We start from the raw sequence: 23,698 nt of genomic DNA, 5'->3' as shown, positions 1-23,698 counted from the left end.
TACGTTGTTGTTGTTACTTTCACCTACCACGTCTACATAGTGCAAACCCAGCATATCCCAATCAACTACGTAGAACTTCTCAAAGCTCGGAGTATCATCAATTCCACCAAAATGAGTCAAAGGGTGGGTCATTTTCTGCTAGGCTAAAGTGCAAATTGTCCCAAAAAGGCTGCCATACAAGAGTATCGAACTAGTCGATGCAAAAGAGTCCAAGTGAAGGAAATGATGAAAGAAAAGGAAAACTCTTTAATCTCAAGCCCAAATTTAGCCCGGGATCATGGTACGTAAGTATGTAAGAAGAAAGAAGACCAAATACAGCCTGAGAATGGTATCAAAAGAAAAACGTGAGAGAGAAAGAAAAAGAAACGTTCTGTTCATGAAACCGCCTCGATCGACGAGGGTCATACTCAAAAGTTGCTAGAAGCATTGACGGTAGGCTTTTTACCGCTCTGCAACAGACTCGGAGGTCTGGTGTTGCCGGACTCGGGAATGGGGGTGGTGTTGGCGTGGGGGTTATAGGTAGTGTACTCTGAAGGCGAAGGAGCCGGGAAAGCAGGAGGGGGCGAAGAAGGAGCACCGGGAGAGAAGCCGCGGTATGGAGGCTGGGAGGTGTATGTTGGGGGATACTGGCTAGAGCCGAAAGATGGCTGGCGCTGGAAACCTGGTGTTGGGGCCGCGGCTGCGGAATGGTCCATCTCCGAGGACGGGGAGAAAGCCATTGGCACGGGGCTGTAATTGGTGTGCGGCTTGTATGCAGCGACAGGGGAGGGTGCGGTCACGGCGTGGTAGCCATTGCCTGCGCCGTAGGAGTGGTCGTCGTACGAGTCTTGGTATTGTTGCTGGTCGTAAGGGTTGTGGACTGGTGCGCCGACAGGCGATGTCAGGCCCGGAGAGCGCGGACCGTAGGGATCATGGGCTGCGGCGCTATAGCCAGGTGCTGGGGCTTGGTGTGACATACCAGGCGAGCGCCGCCCGTACGGATCGTGAGTGGCAGCCAGCGCTGCTGCTGGGCCGGGGGAACGTCGTCCGTATGGATCCTGGGCAGCACTGAGTGCCGCCGGGCCCGGGGATCTTCTCGCATAAGGATCAATGGCTCCCCCAGGGGAAGGCATGCCTGGCGAACTTCGGCCATAGGGGTCTTGAACGGGATTCAATGCTGCTCCCGGGCCGGGAGACCGACGTGCACGCGGATCGGTAGGCCCAAATCCTCTGTATCCCGCCGCGGCCGCGCCCATGGTTGGGTTGGGTGAATAGTCAGAGTAAGCGGCACCAGGTGTACCGGCACCCTGCTTTCGGTCCGGGGGATTCAATGGCTCCATTTCGACGTCGTCGTGATGATTCGGGTCTTCAACATGCTTGTCAACGGCACCGGCCCAGGTAGGCATCTCAGGCAGGGCGTCTTCATTGACATGAGCGGCCGGAGACTTAGGCGCGTCGAAATGCGCAGTCTGCTGCCCGCCGCGGAACGAGGGCGCTCTCTGTTGCGCGCCCCGATATGAAGGTGGGGCTGGTGGCGATTGATAGACCGGATTTGCAGCTGGTGGTGGAGGCTGGTGGAACGGAGGGTCATCAAAGTGTTTAGGCGTTTTGTTCCTGCGCCTGCCTGACGGACAGCAACAGCTACAGCAGCACTTGCAGCATTGATAGCCGCAACAGAGACAATTGACGATGCAACCTAACACGGCGAGTAGAACCACCGAACCGATGATGATACCAACGATGACCGGCCACCTTGCGCCAATTAATTAGTATCATGCCAGACCATGCGCAAATGGGAAGGGAGGGCGCACATCCCTCAGAAGGAACTCACTTGCAGTACGATTTAGCCATACATGTGTCCCAGCTAGAAAAGGTGTTTGGAACCGACTCGAGATCACTCGCGGTGTCTCGGGCCCATAGTGTAATATTTGCTGGACTCATCTTGGAAATGAATAGCGGGTGCGCAAGGCGATAGAAATGGAATCATTCGATTGCCAATGACTGAGGAACAGCCTTGGGCCAGATTCTCCGAACCAATCTGATTGAAACTAGACGCAGTCCAGTGTGAACTGTAGCGCGAATGAGTGAGATGTACAATCGTGCCGGGTTCGGAGGTAGCGAGAGGGGGCGCGCGTCCGAGTGTTGCGATAATAGAGTAGATGCGAAGTCACACCGTAAATTAAATATCAATGAGCGAAGACGTCCGTATGTAGTAAATAGATGCTAGTTCAAGATGGTGGATCGAACAGGCAGCAAGTTACCAAAATAGAACACTGACGAATAAAGACTGTGGAGTGAGACCCTAGAGAGGGATCCAAGGAACGACTGAACGATGAGGCGCAGGGTCTCCAAACGATGGAAACGGCCAAATGGGCGCTTTGCACTGGAGAAGAGCCTTGAAGAGGGAGAGAGTGAAATTGCTGAAACACTAAGAGTTCGAGCGAGGAGGTTTGACAGGGAGGCACAACCCCATAGTTCCCCCCGCTTTCCGCCTATCACATTCACCAAAAGGACTTGAAACGACAATCCTCATTAACGGACTCTGTCGATCAGTTTAATTTTTTTTAAGAGAACTTGAAGGTATTTTGAATATTTTTTTTTTCATTCTCACAAAGGGAAATCAAACATTTGTAAACTGGTTGTCTCCTCCGATTACCCTTTCCAGACCATTAAAAGCTCAGGAAACACATCCAGAGAGAAATTGCCTGTAATACACAGACAATTCTCGTTATGTACAGCTGTAAAGGTCCACTCTCGATGCAATATTACATCCTCAAGATCCTCCGCACTACCCCAATGACACGGTTCAAAGGGGGATATTATCGAACAATGCATTGAAATACAAATGCTCCTGAAGAATTCAGCCAGTAAAGAGACTGTTGAGCATCGAGACGCAGATTTGGTACAGCGTGGAATGACGATTCATCCACAGTAAAAAGTCTGTACAGAGAAGGACCAAATAATGGATTAAAGGGCGATAATGGTGTCAAAAGAATGTTCGGAGAGAAAAGGAGATGGCAAAGTGTCGGCACAATGTTCGATGAAAATCGTCGTTGGGGGTATTGTTTTCGCGGGAAAAAGGACCCACGGAAGAGGTATGAGAAAATGGAAATCTGGCGATGATAGGCCGCGTTTTCGTGCGCATTTTCGGGTTCGAAGTTGCGAGGTCGTAAATAGACATATGAAATGGAACACTCAGATTCGAATGGGTCATGAGAGTCGATTACCCAGGAAGATCCGGGGCAATGGTCATAGAGAGATGCGGCGGAATGCCACGCAAAGGAAATATTGGAAAAGCAGGAACCCATGAGGTAAACAGGGCCAGCGAAAGAGAGGACGATACTGATAGCAGGTATCAAAGAGATGAGGGAAAAGGTAAATAGCGCAGGTGATCCAGCACGCCAACACAAATCAGACCTCAGCAGGACTGAGATGGTCGAGAGAAGTTGAGGGTGAAAAGAAAAGAAAAAGCCGCCATAAAGCATCTTGGAATGCATCAGCCAAACACCACGCTCCAAGGACAAGACGAGAAAAAACACATATGCAAGAAAAAAAAATGCAATGCACCAAAAAAGGAAAGCTACTAGTCGATTTAGTAGGAAAGCATCCGGCGGCCGGGAGTCCGGGCAGGGACGGGGCTTTGAGAAAAAGGAGAGCTTAGATAGCGGTTTCGCTCGTTGTCGCCAAGTCGGCAACGACCAGTTGGGCTGTCTTCCATTTGGGGTGATTGTTCACCAAAAGCAAAAGTCTGGGCGCGGTTCAGCTTGGAGCGCTGCTTGACCTTGCCAAGTCCACGCTCGCAAGCGAATTCGTGCTCCTTGGCACTCATTTCGACATAGTTCTGAGGGAAACAGAAAGAGCGGTGTTCAGCGAAGAATGAGCTGTATCCACCATCCAGAATGTACATATCGGGGTATGACAGGTTAGGGTAAGTATCAACATTGATGGCGCGATCATGGTGACGCAGGTACTTGGCCATGATGGGAGCCCGGTGGGCAGAGTACTCGCAGTGCAAGATAAGCGCAGTGCGAGCCTGGGGGACACTAAAGAGTTCACCGGCGAGACGTTCCTTGTCGTTATAGTTCAATGCGCCAGTGATGTGGCCACCCTCATACTCGTACTCGAAGCGGCAGTCGATAATGAGAATGTTGTCGAACTGGTCATTGAACTTGCCGTTCATGAGTTCCAGAAGAGTGCTTTTGTCGATGCGAGGTAGAGAGTCCGCGCGATCCTCAGGGATGAAGTGAGGCAGCTTCATGCTGGGCGGACTCGAAATGTCACTAATGGACTGGACGGGTGTATTTGTCGCTACCTTGGCCTCTTTATCGGCAATAACATCTGCTGGGTTCTCAAACATGCTCAATGATCGCCGGCATTGCTTGCGAGGACGCATCAAAGGATGAGATGGTTTGCGGATTGAACTGGGGGCAGGCGAGCCGGTGCTACGGGCATGGTGGAGTGATGGCCGCATACGGGGCAGCGCCAGGTGAGTGGAAGAATTGTTGCGAGAGATTGGACGCTCATGGGGAGGCGAATCCCCGAACATATCTTCCAAAGAAGTGGAGGTGCTAAGAGATGTCTTGGCTCCAGTTCCAAATCGGAAAGGCGGTGCTTTGCTCTCCGGCGCAGGCCGGGGCAGTCCAAGCTGGAAAGAGTGAGCCTTACTCCTGGCCAGACTAGGACGCAGGAAAGTGGGCCGCTTTCTCCTGTCAGATAGAAATTCATGTTAGCGGAACTGATTTGGTGGCTGGCTGAATATCACGTGCACTTACTCAGGTGGGCATAGAGGAGACTCCATTGGAGACGCTTGGAGAGGGCTTGGTAGCGGAGACACCATTGGTGATTCCATAGGACTGCCCCCAGGGGTGGGAGACTGTATCTCGATCTCGGCAGTGACAAAAAATGCAGGCTTGTGAGGCAGTGGAGACATTTCCATAACGTCCATAGCCGGAGCTGGTGAAGATGATGGGAGGGGTGGGGTGGTCATCACATCATCTATATAACGTATCAGTAATTACTCCGCCATGTCATTCTGGGTCATTGCTTACCACGTCCATTGGCTTGACCGAGCATACTAGCTGTGAACAAAGACCGCCGTGGGGTGGCTAATTGGGGACTAAATATAGAGTTAGCCGGGATTTGTTCCTTTGAACCTCATGAAACCATGGAAGAAGCTCCACATACCTTTGATCAATATGGAAGTTCTGAGAAAGATCAGCAGCCAAGCTTGCTGTGGGGGAAGAACCTCGAATGGGTTTCATGTTAAAGTAGTCCGAACTAGACTTCTTCATCGACAATTCTTTGAAATTGAACGGGTTCCCACCAAACCCGGACATTGAACCCAGGGGATAAGAAGTCGGTGCTTCTGAATGAAAGCAATGGCCGAACATGACTGATGGAGGCTGCATGGCAGCGAGAGGCGAAGAGTGCTCCATGGCCGACGGATTGCAACTGGACCAAAAAGCCGACGTTGTACAGTTTTCTGGGAAAGCAACCGGAACAGATGGAACAAAGGCAATCAAATCAGGCCCTAGCCACAGATGTCTATCCAGTACTAGGTCCTACAAACTGAGGTTCAAAAAAAAAGTCTCAACGCACGTCTCCACGTTTGCAATTTCGACGTTATGGGTCCCCACGATCGCCGTGACAACCAGTCCGGAAAAAAAAAACCCAGGTCCCAGACCCTAACCACCAACGGCGAGAGTTGTAATTTGTGAAGACACAGGATTTATTGGTCCATGGCAAGATATCGGAGGTTTTTGGGGGGTGAATATGGTGAATATGTCGGTCGTGATTGGAGGGGTCGGGGGCAGCTCGTGGGTGCTGCAGGACTGAGGGGAAGGTCCAACAATATGATATGATATGTGTTCGGCGAATGAACTGAATAACAAAATTGATTCTCACAATGTCGAGTGAGGATGTCGAGAGTAGTTAAGAAGAAGAGAAAAAGTAGGAACAAAGCGGTTTGAAGAAAGAAGTCGTGAAGCTGAAGGGATGGGCTTGTTGCAATGGGCAACGCAGGTGGGGAGGATCTCCGAATGTACAAGTATTGAGTAATACTGCTCCGATTTTCCTGTAACCGGGAATTTTTAATATTAAAAAAAAGGTTTAGATTGTTAGATTTGGGATGGGTATTAGAGGTAATCGACGTAATCGACGTAATAGACGTAATCTGGAAGTAATCTGGGAGTAATCTGGCAGTAATATGGTAGTAATAAAGGTATGGGGAATCTAAAACAGCTAGTTCCTTATAAACCTGTATGGTAATATGCCAAGTTAACCAAAAAAGGAATAAAATATATATATATTTCAAACTGGGGAAAAAAAAGACTAGGTATGCAATGGTAGTAACCATAGAGAGTAAAGGATAGACGGTCCCCATGCTCTGGCTAGGGGCCAAATACTTTTTGGTCTGGTTGCCCGGGGCTCCCTTGCCGCAGCAACCCAGCGCCTATCACAGCTCATCCATTTTCTTACTACCGAGTACCTATGTATGTACGGAGTATAGCTACTCACCCTATAATGTCTTGGGTTTAGCTTTGTCTCCCCTGCTCTATGGAAGGAGGATTGTCTCTCTATTACTTACCGTATACTTAAATTTCCTTTCCATAATCCTTGGTTCTTACGCAGAATAGTACTAGTATCCACCAAAAAACTTTTTCTTTCCCGTGCCCGTCACCAAATGAACCACAGGTGAGCTGAAAAAAAAAACGGAGCCAAAGAGATCGAGTCTCATACAAAATATCCACTTTTTCTGTTCTCGGGAGAAAAAAAAATTTAAAGCTTCTGCAAGTGATAGGAAGCAAGTGATGGGAAGTAAGGGCGCTTCGATTGAACGGCTTCTTTTTTATTTGACTCCAACGTCACGATATGCTTCAATTGTAAGAAATACCCCGACTTGCAAACTGGATCCATTCACACAATTATAGTGCAATATAGTGCTCGATCGACTCAAACTAGCCCGATAAGAAGCCCTGTGATCATCTTACCGAGGTATTGATTGGCCACGTCGGAGCGGGCGTGGAATCTCAAGATCTCGTCATCTCCGAAAATAACAAAAAAGAGTTCGCACTATCTTGGCCCTATTAGGTGATATCAAGAGCCGATCTGAGATTGGAATCTCTCTATGTTGTATGTTGTACTCCGTACGGAGTATGGAGAACATTGCGGTATATCGCACTAAATTTCAGTTCAATTAACGTACAACGTAGTATCGAGTAAGGAATGGTAGATTATCTCATTCTTCCTCTTCCTTGACATTGAAGACGCTATAATGCTCTGCTCATACATACCCGTGCTGCCCTTACTTGTACCGGCATTCTTGTTGATCAAGGGTTCGCGATGACCTCCAATGTCGCGCATCCCTTCCATCCCCCTTGGTAGGATGTTTGACTTCAATATACATTCATTGCCTAAGGGTAGTTCTATTGAAACCTTCCCGTCTGATGGCCTTCAGTGCACTTTTTTTTTACAACCTGACAACCAGAGCAATTCCGAGAGCAATTGCATCTGAATTGCTCCAGAGCTAGGGCTACTACTAACGGCAGTAAGGACAATGGGTCAAGATTTATGCGATTGACGTGACAACCCAACTGTGCAGACCATGGTTCGTCAACACCTTAAACAAGTTTATCACAGATCTCAGTCGGGTCCCATTCGGGCTATCAGATGCGATATTTACTCCGTACAGCAAGATCTCAGATTCGCCACCGTCGGCTGTGTACTTTGTACAAAGCATGTTATATGAAACTGGAGTCGTCGCTGGAGCCGGCTATAGTCATCCACTCATAGTGGACACTCGGCTCAGTATTCACTACTGCACCCCACGGTGTGCTATTCTAGACCATTTCGTGAAACACGGGAACCTCAAGCCTCACTGGGTCATCCTGGTATATCCGATCAATCCGAGATGCATCAACCCCCGGTCCTATCAATATTTACAATTGGCTGCCCTCTATGTTGTATGTTGTATATGCATATCTCAAAGGCATTGTTACACACCTCTCCCCCCGTGGCAGACGATGCGGTGTGCAACTTCACGACGCGTTCGGAGGATTCTATTGGCCCGTGATTCTACGTCATATCTACCTAGGTACGGAACATCAATCTGTGCTCCGTGCACATTTGCAAACCTGATGTCCTAATAATACTCATTATTAATCTTGGAAGTTAAAGACTCAGTCTTGAAACCTTCCAAGGGTGGGAGGTGCCTCGGGGTCGCGTCGTTGTTTTGATGTGTTGACCATAACACTGGAACAGATATTCACGAATCAGAAAGCATCCTCTTTCCAGGCGCTTGCAGATGCGAAACTCTCATATGCTGACTGTATCAGCCCAATTGCTCCGATTTAAGTCTGCGCCACGGCTGCAGAGTCGCAGCTAAGGTGGGGTCGGAGAGGACCCCGATTATGTGACCGGTCAATTGCATCACAACGCCATGTGCGATGGGGCCAGTCATGTCAGCTCTCCAGCCGACTGCTTCGTCGCTGCGGGGTTCATCACATTTCAGCTCGTGTCCTTGCCAGATAGACCTGCATGGTTAGGGTTGTCTAGGCCTTTTCCCCCTCTGTGTTCCAAGTTTTTTCCCCTCTTCTTGTGATGTCACGATCTTGTTGATTGTTGATGGCGCGTGGAGCTTCAAGTAAACAAAGCAAACCAGCTTCCACGAAACTAATGCGTTGTCCCGTGATCGCACATGACATCAAAGAGAAACTTCCCAGATCAAGATTTCCGACCTCTCTCAACGAGGATTTGATCTGTATTTTGGTATTATACGCTCCGTCAGTACTTGAAATACCCTTACCCTATATTTCCCTTGGTCTTTTCTATATTTGTCAAATTATTATTCTCACGGCTCGGAGACCCCGATCTGCGCCGCTATTGGCACCCCCCGGCCATTTATGCGCCGCCTCATCGGCTTCGTGCCTGTCAGCTCCCCTCTCTCGGTGCTATCACTTCTTAGCGATGCCCTACTCCCTATTTGGAAGCTGGTGACTCCCCATATCACACAGCTCCGATTGCGGTCCATATCTCTGTCAAATGCACCCGCCCAGCGTGATAGATCGAGAGGCCTACTTAGACGCCACTGGACTGGTATATTCTACAACCACATTCTACCGGTCCAGACTTTCTTTCGTAGCACAGAATACCCTCTTTTGATCAATATAGTATATTCTTTTTTTTAAACTGTGTCCAGACCACCTTATGCTAAACCCATAGCCAAGCCCGTCTTTACTTAAACACCGTGTGCACTCCCCAATCCCAGTACTCAACCAAATTCCAACCAAATTCCACTTCGAACCTCTGTACAACCTCCCAAGTCTCACAACGCCATCACACAAAGCCGTATAATATGGTGGCAGTTGCATAATCAGGCAACCCACGAAGCCCCTGAAAAAAAACGCAAAATCTGACACCCGACTCTCCATCTATCACAACGGTTGCCAGGACTCCCAGGCCCACCAAGACGCCGGACTCCATATATTATCACTCCGAGATCCATCCGCCTACATCAAAACCACCTGCGCAATTCCCACGAAATCCATTCCACATGTTACTAGCACGACGACTACCTAAAACTAAAAACTACTTAAACCATGCAGATCCACGGCAGACGATCCCCCATCCATTCCAACACATCAATTCTGATACAGAGGTAATTTTCTCCCCACTCCATAATATTGATCCTGTCAGATGTCAAATGGCCTCGCCCAAGCCAAATTGATAGTTTGATGCATGGTTCCTGCTTTCCCTATCGACCCGACCTACCAATACTGTCGCTTTGTCCGGTATACTCGTATACAGATCAGCCCGAGGCGGGTCGGTGCATCCGCGAAATCAGCTCAAGCGGAGCCCGGATCCTGAAGCTCGGATCCAGCGCAATTAGCGGGTTTTCCTCGGCGACATGCGATTGTATAAATGGGTGCTGGTTTCCCGGTTGCCTTTGACAACACGATAGTTCTGCGTCTGGGCTGGTTTGAGGTTGATGGCCTGGAACTTTGGTGATCTCGTTTTTGGGATTCGTCATTACCCCTGAATCAGTCCGGACTTCTTTTTGATCCCGGTTTCTCTGACAGCTTCGAATACATCATGCTATTTTGTCTATTGAAACGCTGGTTGCATGTTGCCATGCCCGATCTGTTGCGTGGTTTTTGAGGTATCTTTGCTGCGGCTTCCAGGGGCTACAAAGTACGTTTGAGCTACGGAGTACTCCGTATACTTGGAGACAGTCTAGGTCTTGTGGCTTTGGGGGCTGGTTTTTTTTACTTGGCTAGGATCGTAGGCTGGGGAGGTAGCATTTGAATTGGTGGTTTTGAATCTTCCTCCAGGATGCTGTGAGCAGATGTTGGTCTTGCTGAGAATGGGTCAGATGGTACAATCTATATATACCCTAGAACCTTTCTACATACCTTCGCACCACCACTCTTGGTTTCCTAACATGCTCAATAAATCATGAGTTCTAGATATCCTTTTAAAGACTTTAGTAAATATGCACGTTTAAAGAGGTCGTTTGCCCGTTCAACCCCGGTCTCTTCCAAGGTTGGAGCATCAAAATTCTTATCGGCTTATCGGTACACACTAGTCCTAAATAGGCTAAAGCATGAATTTTTCTAAGCAACTGGAACGGCCGCAAGGAGTGTTAAACGTGCCTTTGGTTTGCAGATCTCCATTGTCAAGGCCTCAGAGCGGATAATTCGATCGTTAATTGAACCTCGCACCTATCCGCCATCTCAAAAAACCCCCGGACTCAGCAATGGGCCCCCCCCTTCGCCGGTTCAAAGAAGCGCCGCCGCGAACCTCACAATGTCGACGTGAAGCTGGTGGAACTTTACGAGGATCTTGCTAGCGAAAAGGATGACATCCGACTCAAGGCTGCCCAAGCCCTAGTGTCGCAATTTACTCCGGACCAGAACCCTGCCGATGAACAGATCCAGAAGGTGCTGTCAAGACTCTTCCGCGGTCTCTGCAGTAGCCGCAAAGCTGCTCGAATCGGATTCTCAATTGCCTTGACAGAGATTCTGAGTCAGGTCTTCTCAACGCCGAGAGAGACATCGCGCTTCGGCTTCTCCGATGCTCTGAACCTCTGGGAGTCTCAGTCGAGTTCCTACGGCAGTGAGTCGGGACAGGTTGGTGGCCACACATGATTTAAAACGTCGCATGCGCTAATTTGGATATTCTTTCGTTTCATATAGGAACAACGCGACCACCTTTTTGGCCGTCTTTTCGGCGCTGAAGCGATCATTAAATCCTCCGTTCTATTCCAGCCCACCGTGCCCTTCGAGCAATGGACCCAGGTCGTCGATCTTGTCTTCGAGCTCGCACAGAAGAAGCCATGGATCCGCGAAGAGTGTGGATGGATTATCTACCAGTGTGTCTATGACCTGGCCGCGCGCAAGATGGAACCCAAGTACATCCAGTCTGCGCTGGAACAGCTCTGCGTGCGCGACCTCGCCCGGTCGCCCGAGGGTGTTGCTATCTGGTTGGCGGCGAAGGATATGTTCCCCAATGCCACCTTCCCGAGCAAGGTCTGGAAGCATGACGATCCCCTGGACACGAAGGAGCGCAGCAGCATGTCGAAGATCATGAAGGAATCGGGTGCTGCGCCCAGCGAAGGCGAGACTAAGGTGAACACTGCGAAGTCCTCTGGTGTCTGGAACAACAAGCTTCACTTCGCCTGGGATGCGGTTCTGTCCCGTACCAGTGTTGAGGCGAAGGACAAGTCGAAGAAATCTCGTATGACCTTCGCTGATTTCTGGACTGAGGTTGTGGACAGTGAGTACCTATCCAGCGGTGCAATTATACGTGGAACAAATGGAACTGACAAAAAAACTCTTTACAGATGGATTGTTTGCTGCTGTGTCCTCGGACGAGCGTAAATACTGGGGCTTCCTTCTTTTCAACAGAATTCTCAACGATGGCGGGTCACAGCAGGCCTCTCAGATTTTCACCAAGAATCTTATGCGATGCTTGACGAACCAGCTCGCCGTGGAGGACCGGTACTTGCACCGAATGGCCGTTAAGGTGGCCAAGGCAATTCAGGCCCGTGTCTCCAAGGAGCCTGAATTCGCAGCGGCGGCCATCCGTGGCTTGATGGGAACCAGCGGCACGCTGAACTTCGACCAGGCTACAAAGACCAAGACGGTCGAGAAGATTGTTGCCGAAGCCAACCACGAGGCATTGGAAGAGATTGTCCCATTCTTCGAACGACTTATTCAAAATCCCGGCACAACCGAGGAGAAAACCGCCGCATCCAACCGTCAATTCGTCGCTGGTCTCCTTTTGACAATTGTACGCTCCAAGGCTTCTGCCAGCGAAGACGATGCCGAAGACCTCCAAGCGAGCCTTGAGCAGATTCTGTCCATCTTCGTGCGCTTTGCGTACTTCATGGATGCCGGCAAGGGCTCCACTGCCCCTGAGCCTCCTCTCTCATCGGCGACACAAGAACTCCTGCGCAATCGAATCAACTCCTGCTTGAACAGCCTTATTTCCAACCAAAAGTTCGCCGCTACACTCCCGTATGCCGTGGTGAAGCAAATTCGCGATGCAGCCAAGTCTGGCGAATTCGGCAAGTTCATCATCGCTATCGATGAGAAGCTGTCGGAATCCGTGAAGGCTGCTTTCAAATCTCTGAAGAAGTTGTCCAGCAGGGTATGATTTCTCCCCTCGTAGGCCTTTTGACCACTTATACTGACTATGACATAGGAGAAGAAGGAGAAGGGCATGGCCGCATTCAAGCTGCTTTACTCTATGACTATCATGCAGGTGTACAACGGAGACGCAGACGCGGTATCCATGCTTGATGAGCTGGAGTTCTGTTATACCAAGTTCCTGGGTGACAAGGAAACCAAGACGGAAGACGCCGGCGACGCCTCGGATGCGTTGGTTGAGATCCTTCTCAGTTTCGCATCCAAGCAATCGCAGCTGTTCCGTCGTATGAGTGAGCAGGTCTTTGGCGCATTTGCTAACCAGATCACCGAGAATGGATTGGAATCTTTGACCTCGGTATGTAGCCTCAACTTCTGTCAAACATACATTTTCTAACTAGACCCAGATTCTGGAGGCCAAGGAGAGTCTCGCTGGACAGCAAGAGATGTTCGAAGAGCAAGACGATGAAGGCGAGGAAGAAGGAGAAGGTGACGATGACGAGATGATGGATGTCGACGAGGATGAGCTCGACAGCGATGTCGAGGTCATCGAAGCCGGCGGCTCCGGCTCCGACTCTGACGACGACGAGGAGGAAGAAGAAGAAGAAGAAGACAACGAAGAAGACGCAAAGGAAGTCGCCGCCTTCGAAGCAAAACTAGCCGCAGCTCTCGGCACACACCGCGCAGACGAAGACGAGTCCGACTCGGACGCCGACATGAACGACGACGAGATGGACGAGCTAGACGACAAATTGGTGCAAGTATTCCGCGCGCGTCGCCAAGAAACCTCCCACCGCAAAGACAAGAAAGACGCACGCGAGAACATGGTGAACTTCAAGAACCGCGTCCTGGACCTGCTAGAGATTTTCGTGAAGAAGAGCCACACCCGCCCGCTCGCGCTAGATATCCTCCTGCCGTTGCTCCGACTATCTCGCCGGACCAGCGTGAAGCAGATCGCCACCAAGGCCAACGGAGTGCTGCGCGAGTATACGAAGGTGTGCAAGGGCAATTCGCTCCCGAAGATCGAGGACGATGCGCAGGCGGAGGCGCTCTGGGAGCTGCTCCGGTCTGTTCATAAGGAGGCTAGCCACAGTGGACCTATGGGTCATGCGAATGCTTGCAGCCAGGCTAGTTTGCTTGTTACTAAAGTGCTTGTTGCGCATGATAAGGATGCTATTGCGGGCGTTGTGGATGTTTACGCTGCCACTCGCAAGGATCAGCTCATGAGCACTAAGTGTCATGTGCAGCCGTCATTCTTTTCAGAGTGGAATAACTGGTGTGTCTCTGCGAGCAAACAGTTGAAGTGAGGTTGGGTTCTTTTGTATAGAGATTGCGAGTATTATCTGTCCCTAGTTTTCAATGTCAATGTCATTATCATGTTTATTCAGGGGTTCTATGTGGTCCACCATCAAATCACTACCTCCCCGATGTTTATATCAGGATCTATCGTCGAATATATGTATCAACTAAACATCAGCTTGGAGAGTCGTATTCAAATAAAAGGACATCCATTACCAAGCCTAGAAAAGATGTGCCCATGGATATACTCCAAGATATATCACGAAGACCGGGGGGATTAAAAATATGTCATGTTTTGCCATTTCAACTTTTGAACTTACAATGCCCTATTCTATTTCTACATGCTACCTCAGATCACAACGAATCATAAAAAACTCCCCTAGGAACCAGTAATGTATCGATGCTCAGTCGTCTCCTCCAAAACCTCCAACTTCATGCCAACCTCAATAGCCCCCTCATTACGCGGCGCACTCAACATCCCGAAACAAGGCTTGTACTTCATCCCCTCATCAACCCTACGGTACGAAACAAGCGTATCCCACGGCTGCTTCTTATGCTTGAGCGCGGTATCTGGATCAACATTAGGCACCTGGCAGCGCGCACAGCGAGCCACAATATCCAGATCAAGCGGAGACTGAATAACAGCCTTGCCATCACCAGCAGAATCACCAAGAACACCGCCAGCCTTCCGACCAGTAATGCGAACCAACTTCCACGTATCCTCACTCCACGGCGCCCCGCCGCGAACAACGATATTCGGACGGAACCGCTCGACAGTAATCGGGTCCATGCCCACCCTTCCCAGACGAACATTGAGCTCTGCTAGCGAAGACTCCGACGCAATCAGTACCGGATGCACGTCTGGAAATCCAGTCGTCTGGACGCGGCCTAGACGGCGGGGGGCACCGTTACCCTTCAGTACGCGCGGGGTCGGGCCCTTGTAGACGAGGGCGACGTCGCAGCGCAGGAAGGCGGAGAAAGGGGCGTTGATTTCATCGCTGTACCTGTACCCGTCTGTCTCCGTGCCCCAGATGTGGACGGGGCCCATATTTGTATTTTTCGCTAGCCATTGTGGGGATGGATGGGAAGGGATCCGGATTGTGTGGAATTGATGCGCTTGGTCTTGATCTTGGGTAGGTTCATTGGGTCCAGGTTTTGGGATACTCACGACCAACTCGTCGCCGTCAGCACTTAGGGCGGTGCGGATGCAAGTCATGTCGGGGATTTGGCGGATTGTTAGGAAAGTATTTGAGGATGCGTCGATGAGCATCCAGCGGCGGTCGAGGTCAAGACCGTGCTGTTTTAGGACTGTTGATTGGACTTCTAGGCCTCGGCAGGATTTTATGGGGTACATGCGCAACGAGACGATCTCGCTGGATTGTTTGGGGCGCTGGCGCCATAGGCGAAGTTTGGTTGGCGATTGGACTGATTTGGGCCATCCTGTGAAGCGAAGAATCAGGATAATTGGAATTAGGAGTATGAGGCCTAATATTACCGCCGACGCCATGTTGTGCGACTGGAGCATGCTTGCTGTTTGGTTTGGGAGGGTGTTAGGGTTATACAGGCTACCGAGGTGACAAGTCTGTTTTTGCCAAGGGGTGCCGCCTTTCATATGATGTTACAGCATTTTGTGAGGTGCTTAGGTCAGGGAGATGTGGTACCTTCAGTTTGTTATTATAGTGTTCTGTTGATATGGCCTTATCCTATTATTCATATATGGTAGCTGCCTTAGGTATGATAGAACTAAATTAGACACATTGTATCTGGGGAATGCCGCCCGCAAACACCGTGCGCGCGTAAATATGCAATAAACGAGATGGCAAGGAACTGATAATGCATGTAAGTCCAGGAAAAGCAACCGTTGAAGCCAAATACTGGCTTTTAAAAACAACCAACAACATGCACCTAGGTAGACCCCTGAAGGGGTATATGTCAAAGACAAAAGGGACTGCGATGCTGCAATCTGGTTATGTCGAATGCTTCTTATCAAACCAACACGCGACCATTGCCTTAATTAGGGCGAGTGTGACAACCCGGCCTTGCTCAATATTCGCATCCTCAGACGCCCCAGGGACATGGAGAAACAGGACATTGCGGTCCTGGCCCTGTAATTGGGCCAAGGACAGGCTGGTGTAGAAAATGAAGTCACACAGGTAGTGACCCGCGTCCTTGGAAATCCGGAGATCCGACTCGGGAGCAAACGAGCGCCACGTCTCCAGGAACTGGTCGTCGGGTTGGTAAGGCGAAGCAGAGGAGGGATCATCTGTAGCACGACCTGGGGTCAGAATCGGCGGCAAACCCAACCCTTTCCATCGCTTCTCGCCGTCCACATAGCCGGGGCGACCATCGACATCGGTGATGTTATAGTCATCTCGGTGAGCCAAACTTTCGACGGAGTAATATTGCCGCGGAGCTGCGATGCCGATATGAATAATGAGATCAGGTCTGCGACCACCATGAGAGGCAGCAAACTCCTCCAGAATTAAAGGAAGAGCCTCTCGAACAGTGGAATATGCTACTGGAATTGGAGTGGGATGCACATGGAGTGAGACTCGACGCGGGTCCGAGTCATGGTCCTTAGGCGACGGGAAAAGAAAAGACGATGGAAGAGATGAAGCGATCAGGTATGACGCATTCACGAGGTTGGTCTTGAAGGGCTGGTTACACTGTTAGTTTCGGGTCGGATACGAGCAGCATCCGAAGTGCAGATCACTTACACCAAAGCCTGTTATCAGGACGGATATCTCTTTAAGCGAGGCCGAGGGCTGTGGCGGGCTGTTGCCGACAGGGGTGGGGAGTATATACGGAGCAGCGGTGCCGGAGTCACCCATATTCACGGTTCTCGATGTGAAAGTTGAGAAGAAGACGACTTTGAAGCGGGGAAGTTTAACCTTGGAAGACACTGAGATGAATGCGGGGTCTTGGCGAAATGCAACCCATGGATTCTACTAGCCTAATTCCGTTAAGCTATATCAGTGGCAGCCAGTTAGGACTTCATGTTTTAGGCTTATCATATGTTGTAGGTCATTAGCTCATTAGCTTGTTAGATCTTCGTTAGATCTTTGTTAGTGTTGCTTGTCCGATCTCCAAAAGAGATTTCTCTTCTAGTGCTGGGTTACCGAGACTTTCTTATTCTTGTACCACGGAGTACAGAGCTGGTTTCCACTCTAACGATTCTACCGTTCAACTTGCAGGTTTTGCAAGCCTTCTATTATCATTGGCACGCTTATAGATTGGAAAACATCTGCATATGCAAGTGGATCCAGACGGAATAGAGACCCCATTCAAGAATTGCCTGTTCGGGTAAGGATCGCTTAATTTGGCTCTCGTTCTCGCATTTAGGCTAGGTAACTATACATCGATGTGGGCCAAGAATACCTTTTTTTTGGAGCTTTGACGTTCTGGTGAAAATAGTTGGTCAGTGTTGTAGATTTTATTGGACCTGTCGCTTTCCAACGTTGCTTGGCTTTGGCTCGCTTCGGTTCAACTTGGCAGCATTTGATACTTATGTGGGCCCCCCTGGTCTGAATATCTAGTCCAAGGTCGGTTGGGAGAAAAATGGACTTTCCCTGACTGGCTGATGGCTCGGGAACTATTATAAATGAGAAAGTCCTCGGAGAATATCAGGTCTTATGTTGTAGAAACCTGGGGTGTCGCTTCTATTGTCCTCCCTTTTCCCCCTTTTCAGTCTTGACATTTACTATGGCAGTCATCACTGAATTGCTCAACAGTCCCTATGTTGTACAGAGTGTGTGCATCGCCCTAGTGGCGGTGTTCATAACAAGTGTTTGGGCAGACATAGCAAACGAGATTCCCCATAGAGACATTCCTTTGGTTGGGAAGACGTGGGGGGATTTTACCAACAAAAAGGCCCGGCAACGCTTTACTCGGTCATGTCGTGGGCTAATTGCTGAAGGCTTTGCAAAGGTGAGTCTTAACAGGAATAGATGACAGCATCATATACCCTCAAATATACTAACAGGCCTTTGTAGGGAGTCAATGTCTTCCAGATCATCGGAGCCACAAGCCCGATAGTTGTATTGCACCCGAAGTTTGTCGATGAAATCAAGAACAACCCAGATCTGAGTTTTGATGACTCCATCAAAAAGGCAGGTTATGAAACCGGAAATAATTCGTGACCATGGCTAACTTGCTAGTAGACATTTTTTGAGAATCGAATTGCTGGGTTTGAACCATTTCATAATGGCACTGCTTTAAAAGCTACCGTGGAGATTGTGCGGACCAGTTTGACCCAGGCTCTTGGTATGCATGTTTTGATATATCTCACCTGAGAGACAGAATTGACTTACCTTTTACATTTGAACAGGGTCCATTTCACTTCGGCTCTCAAAGGAGTCAAGTTCGATATTGAAGGAATCCTTGCCCCCCACCGATGGTATGCTAAAGCACCCCATTTGCAACCCTCTCACTGACGCCTCCTCTCTTGGCAGAATGGAAGCCCTACCACCTCGCGCAAAAGGTCCCGTACATGGTAGCCCGCCTGTCTTCTCTGATATTTGTTGGAGAGACCATCTCCCACGATGATGAGTGGATCGACGTTTCCGTGAACTATGCCATCGATGCGTTTATGGCTATGCGCGATCTACGAGAATGGCCATCCATTCTCCATCCGGTCGTACACTGGTTCTTGCCCTCTACCCAAAAGCTACGCACGCACTTGGAAATGGCTCGCTCCATAATCAGCCGCGAGATAGATAGGCGGGCGTTGATTCGCGCGGGAAAACTCCCTGCAGATGATCCACCTCGTGGACCTGACGCTTTGGACTGGTATCGCGAGACCGCCGAAGCCCGGAATAACCTGACATTTGACCAGTCTTGTGCTCAGGTTGGATTGGCGCTGGCGGCCATTCATACCACGTCGAACTTGTTAACTAACGTCATGTATGACCTCGCGGCGTATCCGGAGTACATCCAGCCGCTGCGTGATGAGATTCGTGCGGTTGCTGCCGAGGATGAAGTTCTGAAGAAGACTAGTTTGCTCAAGTTGAAGTTGATGGACAGTGTGATGAAGGAATCGCAGCGTACTAACCCACTCTCATTGAGTAAGTTATCCGCATGCTTTCCATATCTTTCGATATCTTTGAATGTTCATTCGACGCTTATTCGTTCAAACCTCTTTTTGCGAAAGAATGACTTGTTGACACTCCACAATAGCTTCCATGAACCGCCTCGCCCTTAAGCAGATTGTGCTCTCCGATGGGACTGTGATCCCCAAAGGCGCCAACATGTTTGTTTCTACGAAAACATTGGAAGATGACAGTGTCTACCCTAATGCTGCCACTTATGATGGTTACCGGTTTTACAACAAACGCAAGCAGCCCGGCAACGAACATAGGCATCAGTTTGTCGCGACGACAAGCGAGCACTTCGTCTTCGGCCATGGTGTTCACGCCTGCCCTGGCCGGTTCTTCGCTGCCAATGAAACCAAAATTATGCTTCTTCATTTGCTCCTGAAGTACGATTGGAAACTGCAGAGCGGCGGTCGACCTCCGAACATTGAGAATGGTGTTGAGTCTATCACCGACCCACGAGTTCAGGTTCTGTTCCGATCGCGTGAGTCGGATGTTGACCTAAGTTTCCTAGGAGAGTAGTGGATGGCTCTAAGTAGGGGCTTCTTCCCACTGTCGTTCTATACATAACTATTGGATATCGCTAGGTTTTGTGTGTTTTAATCAATATGGAAATGATGTTATTTATGAGGTGTGGCACAAGCTGGACTTTCTTACTTTTTATTGAGTGCCCCTGGAATATTATCGAGTCATTGAAAAAGGTCAAGTCCAAGTCTTCGAAGTAGATAGGCAATACTCGGCTGTTCGAAAGTGGAGTTGATTGGCATCTGGCCCACAGTTCTGCGGGTATACTGTGGCTATTCATTGTAAGCGAGATGAGATCTTTGTTACTAAATCTGTTGAGAATGGATCCCTGAATCAGAGGATTCAGCAACAATCACATGTTTCAATGCAGAATGTTCAAGGGTGCGTAAGTTATACATATACTCCGTAGTAATGATATAAAGGAAGTAGATGGCCCCTTTTAGGGTTCAAATGTTGGAAAACCACGTGACTGGTAAGTATACAGTAAGTATACCGTAATTTTCAACACGTGTGTTGGACGCGTCGGGCGTCAGTGGGGAAAGATGAACGTGAAGCTTCTCTAACCGCAACGCCTCCACCACCCCCGTCCCAATGGGGTTATATGGGTCCTTTGGCCCTGTCTCTCGTTGGGTAGCTCGGGCTCCAGGGCTCCAGAGATCCAGACCGCACAATGAGAAAATGTGACCGCTGATCTACGGTACACCAGGTACCCGTACCAATATGGTTTTCCCGGGTTTCTTTGAACGCAACAAACCAATTCACGTTGAAAGGGAAAAAGAGAAGGTCTTTTACTTTCCGAGGCCCGAGCCACTCCAAGCATGATTGGAAGTTAAAAAAAAGAAAAATGAGCTGAAGAATATCAGTGCAGACGACCATCAGCTGCACTTCTATACGCAGCCTGGCCGTTCTCCGTTCTGTTCTGTACGAGCCCTTGCAGGTATGGAGTGAACGGCTGGAGACGATGTCTTGAAGATGGAGAACCGATCTACCATACGGAGTACTCCGTACATGGTACCTGATCCCAAACACCAGCCCCCTCTTTTATGAGGCCTAGGTACAACACAGGGTACAGAGTACAGAGTACAGCTTACAGCTTACAGCCTACCTTGTACCTTCGAAGCCGAGAGCAAAGCTAGAGCAAAAAGCACTGGTTACTTGCTCAAGGTGTCCTTACCTCCCAAGGTGGTTCTCTCCAAAGCCCGGCCAAATTATTTGTCCACAGTTGCATGCATCAAGCAAGGCCCAGATGTGTCCACAGCCATTCTATATAGGAAAGACTCAAGAAAATCTAAACAAAACATCCTTCTGTAAAGAAAAGGAAGAAATTAGAATCAATTGAAAGACTTCATGTTAAGAAGTTTTAGTGAACAACGCATAAGATTTTCACAGTGGGCCGTTAACCAAAGTCCACAAGTACCGGGTACCAAGTCCAGTGGGCAGTCCATCACGGGGAACACAGGTACCAAGTACTCCTCCCGCCTCACCCTACGCCCAAACCCCCCATCTTCTTCCTCTTCTTCCTTCTCTCTCTCTACCAACCCTTTTCCACCATTATCGCGAGATATTTTCTCGCACCTTTCTCCGTTTGAGGAGATTCTTTTCTTTTGTGTTATTTTTTTCCGGGTAATGACGAAATCCTTCATTCCCTACTACTCGGACGGGATGGAGCCGCAGATGTGATCTGGTGATCCCCGATTTCAAGTTGCCGCATTCCTCAGGAAGCACATCACGCACACCGAGACCTCGGTTTTTTTCCTTCTATTTTCACGTTACTCCTGCATCTATTGCTCTTGCATCTTTTCCTTTTTCTCCCCTTCACGATTCACGACATTGACGCGACGCTGCGCGCTTCGACTCGAAGCCGCGCCGAACTCATCTACTCTCTCAACTTCCCCCGACACGTCCTCAATTTCCTTCCAGAAGTCGCATTGATCCACATTCTGCGGTTCGCAAGACCGCAAGATCGCCAGTATGGCTCAACGTCAACTTTCGCGCACTCTGCCGAAGAACTTTACCTTCTCCCTCGGTGACAATGAACCTAAGACTCCCGAGCGCCCTAGTACCTCTATGAATGTGCCTCCTCCACCTCGCCACTCAATCTCCAGCGGCCGTCTACCCAGAGTTCGGGCTCGCGCTGGTACCAATGTTTGCGCTCGCATGGACATGGATATGTTCCAATTCCATGGCTCCGATGTTCCTCTGCCTTCAATTGAAGTGCCCCAATCGACTACCAACTTCGAAGCGCCTTTATTTCGTGATTTTGCCAACGATGAGGGATATCTTGCGCCTCCTCGCGTGCGAATGGATTTTAAGACGCCACCTGCGCAGATCCGCGGCACGCCTTTTGACACCTGCGACACTGGCAACCCATGGCCATCGTGGGACCAGACGCCTGGCCCAAACAACATCAGGCGCCCAGACTCGGCCTGCTCGAGTCTCTCAAATTCTTCGATTGAATCCATTGAAACGTTCGCATCGCGACCGTCTGTAGGAAGTTTCACTAGTGTCGAGAGCGACCTGTTTGACTCGTACTTCCCTTTAGAGATGTCCAAAGAACCCGAGATTGAGTCGCCTTCGCGACCCCAGAAGCAGTCGGCGAATGTCAAAGTGTCCAAGAAGTCCTGGACCCGCGAGATGGATACCCACTTATGGAATACCTATCAAATCTACCTTCAAGACCCTACTATGACCCCATTCAAGATGACCCCTGGCAGTATCCCCCTCTCTGGGAGTCACCTCGCGTGTTGCGCGACGCGCCAAGAAGACATGGGGGCAAAAGAGCAGTCGCATTATTGAATCTGTCTCGATGAAGTCTGTTGATCCTGTTGAAATTTCTACACCCAAGGCCATGGACGAAGAGTTGCAACCAGCCTGGCCCAAGTCTGACTCCAAGACTCGACGACGCCTCAAGATGCTATGTCGACGCAAATTCTCAATTTCTCCCCACTATCAGCGCATCATGCAGTCTCGCACTCCCGAGCCTGTTACCGAGATGTTCGGCCCTCCTACCGATACCCGCGTTAAAGACTTTGCTGATAACTCGGCCTACACTACTCGTGACCTCGGCGTTTCTCTTGTCACCTCCTCCGAGCCGACTCCACTTTCTCGGGTTACACAAGACTTGCCGTCGACTACGGACTGGTTTAACAACCCCGTGTCTGCTCATGTCGAGCCACCAGTGGCCAAGACTCCTAGTCAGCATCTTCGTGTCGAATCTGCCCCTAGCATTCCTCGTTTGGGATCTCCATTCGTGTACAGCACTTGGGGCCCCGGTGGATTAAATCGCCAGGTCCATGATCCCAATGCTCGACGTGAGACCGTTCATGTTCCGGGTTATCGTGCCCGACGCAACACATACTTCGACCAGTCTTTGCCCGATACTGACGATGTATTCGCGAGCGTATCTAGGGAGCACAAGAATCCTTCCGATCAAGAAGTTGAACGTCGCTTGGAGGACTATGTTCGTGACAATAAGTTCCAAGACATGGGCCATGGTCGAATCCGCATTCGCAATCGTGGAGCTACTACTAGCGCTGTCAATCCCAGAGATATGGATCAACTTTTCTCTCCGCCCTCGTCCCTCAACTCGGGCCCAATTGAACCCGAGGAGACTACACCTGTTTTGAAACCCCCCATGAACCCATTGTTAGACCTGGGTGAAAACATTAAACGCCTTGGCTCACCCTTCCGGATCGAAGGAGGACACAAGCGTCGCGAAGCCCCGAAGCGGGTCACTAGACAAGCACTTTCACTGTCTGATCCATTCTCGAGCGGTGGCCCTTCATATGTCGGACCCGATGACAATACTTCTCCCATGCAGGTTTCTCCGGCTCAAGTACACGATAAAGCCCTGGGTACTTTGCCATACAATGCGTCAGAAGATGGCCTTTCTGATGCTGAGCGCATCCGCCGGCAAATCTTGAATATGCCATTCACACGCAACTAAGTTGCAGCCTTTTTTTGCTGTCGAATTTCCAAGTATCCGTTTCATCGTGGCGTCGATTTCTTTGCGAGATTTTATCCCCTTTGCATTATGACTTGAACGAGATACCGACAGGGCCCTGGTACGGCCCTTGCATTTCCAGCCTTTTAACGACAGCTACACCATCCACGACTGTAACGATACGTTTGAACGTTTCCCTCACGCTCAACCCTCAAAAA

At 49.7% G+C, this 23,698-nt stretch overlaps 8 protein-coding genes across 8 annotated transcripts; 4 read left to right on the top strand and 4 right to left on the bottom strand.

Annotated features, from left to right (window-relative positions):
* Positions 1-407: 407 nt before the first annotated feature.
* Positions 408-1,920, bottom strand: N7471_001108 (uncharacterized protein; the record flags this gene model as incomplete). Its single annotated transcript, XM_057273829.1, has 2 exons — positions 408-1,731; positions 1,811-1,920. The coding sequence occupies 2 exons, from the start codon at positions 1,918-1,920 to the stop codon at positions 408-410; spliced, it is 1,434 nt and encodes a 477-aa protein (XP_057142008.1).
* A 1,651-nt stretch (positions 1,921-3,571) lies between these two features.
* nimT (putative tyrosine protein phosphatase MIH1) lies at positions 3,572-5,414 on the bottom strand (the record flags this gene model as incomplete). The annotated part of the gene is made up of 4 exons (XM_057273828.1): positions 3,572-4,685; positions 4,752-4,974; positions 5,028-5,095; positions 5,164-5,414. 4 exons carry the CDS (start codon positions 5,412-5,414, stop codon positions 3,572-3,574), a joined length of 1,656 nt encoding a protein of 551 aa, XP_057142007.1.
* Positions 5,415-10,579: 5,165 nt separating this feature from the next.
* N7471_001106 (DNA-directed DNA polymerase POL5) lies at positions 10,580-13,930 on the top strand (the record flags this gene model as incomplete). Its single annotated transcript, XM_057273827.1, has 6 exons — positions 10,580-10,633; positions 10,731-11,105; positions 11,172-11,751; positions 11,819-12,627; positions 12,682-12,981; positions 13,031-13,930. The coding sequence occupies 6 exons, from the start codon at positions 10,580-10,582 to the stop codon at positions 13,928-13,930; spliced, it is 3,018 nt and encodes a 1,005-aa protein (XP_057142006.1).
* A 371-nt stretch (positions 13,931-14,301) lies between these two features.
* On the bottom strand, positions 14,302-15,447 carry N7471_001105 (MOSC domain-containing protein; the record flags this gene model as incomplete). Its single annotated transcript, XM_057273826.1, has 1 exon — positions 14,302-15,447. The coding sequence occupies one exon, from the start codon at positions 15,445-15,447 to the stop codon at positions 14,302-14,304; it is 1,146 nt and encodes a 381-aa protein (XP_057142005.1).
* Positions 15,448-15,889: 442 nt separating this feature from the next.
* N7471_001104 (putative pyroglutamyl peptidase type I) lies at positions 15,890-16,753 on the bottom strand (the record flags this gene model as incomplete). The annotated part of the gene is made up of 2 exons (XM_057273825.1): positions 15,890-16,579; positions 16,640-16,753. The coding sequence occupies 2 exons, from the start codon at positions 16,751-16,753 to the stop codon at positions 15,890-15,892; spliced, it is 804 nt and encodes a 267-aa protein (XP_057142004.1).
* An 871-nt stretch (positions 16,754-17,624) lies between these two features.
* On the top strand, positions 17,625-19,534 carry N7471_001103 (cytochrome P450; the record flags this gene model as incomplete). The annotated part of the gene is made up of 6 exons (XM_057273824.1): positions 17,625-17,849; positions 17,915-18,031; positions 18,083-18,185; positions 18,250-18,318; positions 18,374-18,985; positions 19,098-19,534. The coding sequence occupies 6 exons, from the start codon at positions 17,625-17,627 to the stop codon at positions 19,532-19,534; spliced, it is 1,563 nt and encodes a 520-aa protein (XP_057142003.1).
* A 1,974-nt stretch (positions 19,535-21,508) lies between these two features.
* Positions 21,509-22,333, top strand: N7471_001102 (uncharacterized protein; the record flags this gene model as incomplete). Its single annotated transcript, XM_057273823.1, has 1 exon — positions 21,509-22,333. The coding sequence occupies one exon, from the start codon at positions 21,509-21,511 to the stop codon at positions 22,331-22,333; it is 825 nt and encodes a 274-aa protein (XP_057142002.1).
* Positions 22,334-22,343: 10 nt separating this feature from the next.
* Positions 22,344-23,483, top strand: N7471_001101 (uncharacterized protein; the record flags this gene model as incomplete). The annotated part of the gene is made up of 1 exon (XM_057273822.1): positions 22,344-23,483. One exon carries the CDS (start codon positions 22,344-22,346, stop codon positions 23,481-23,483), a length of 1,140 nt encoding a protein of 379 aa, XP_057142001.1.
* Positions 23,484-23,698: the final 215 nt, after the last annotated feature.

This window comes from Penicillium samsonianum, assembly GCF_028829775.1.
Source record: "Penicillium samsonianum strain IBT 33392 chromosome Unknown utg000001l_segment0_segment0, whole genome shotgun sequence".
Lineage (NCBI taxonomy): Eukaryota > Fungi > Ascomycota > Eurotiomycetes > Eurotiales > Aspergillaceae > Penicillium > Penicillium samsonianum.
The sequence above is the reverse complement of the archived record's forward strand: the minus strand, read 5'-3'. Positions and strand labels throughout refer to the sequence as shown.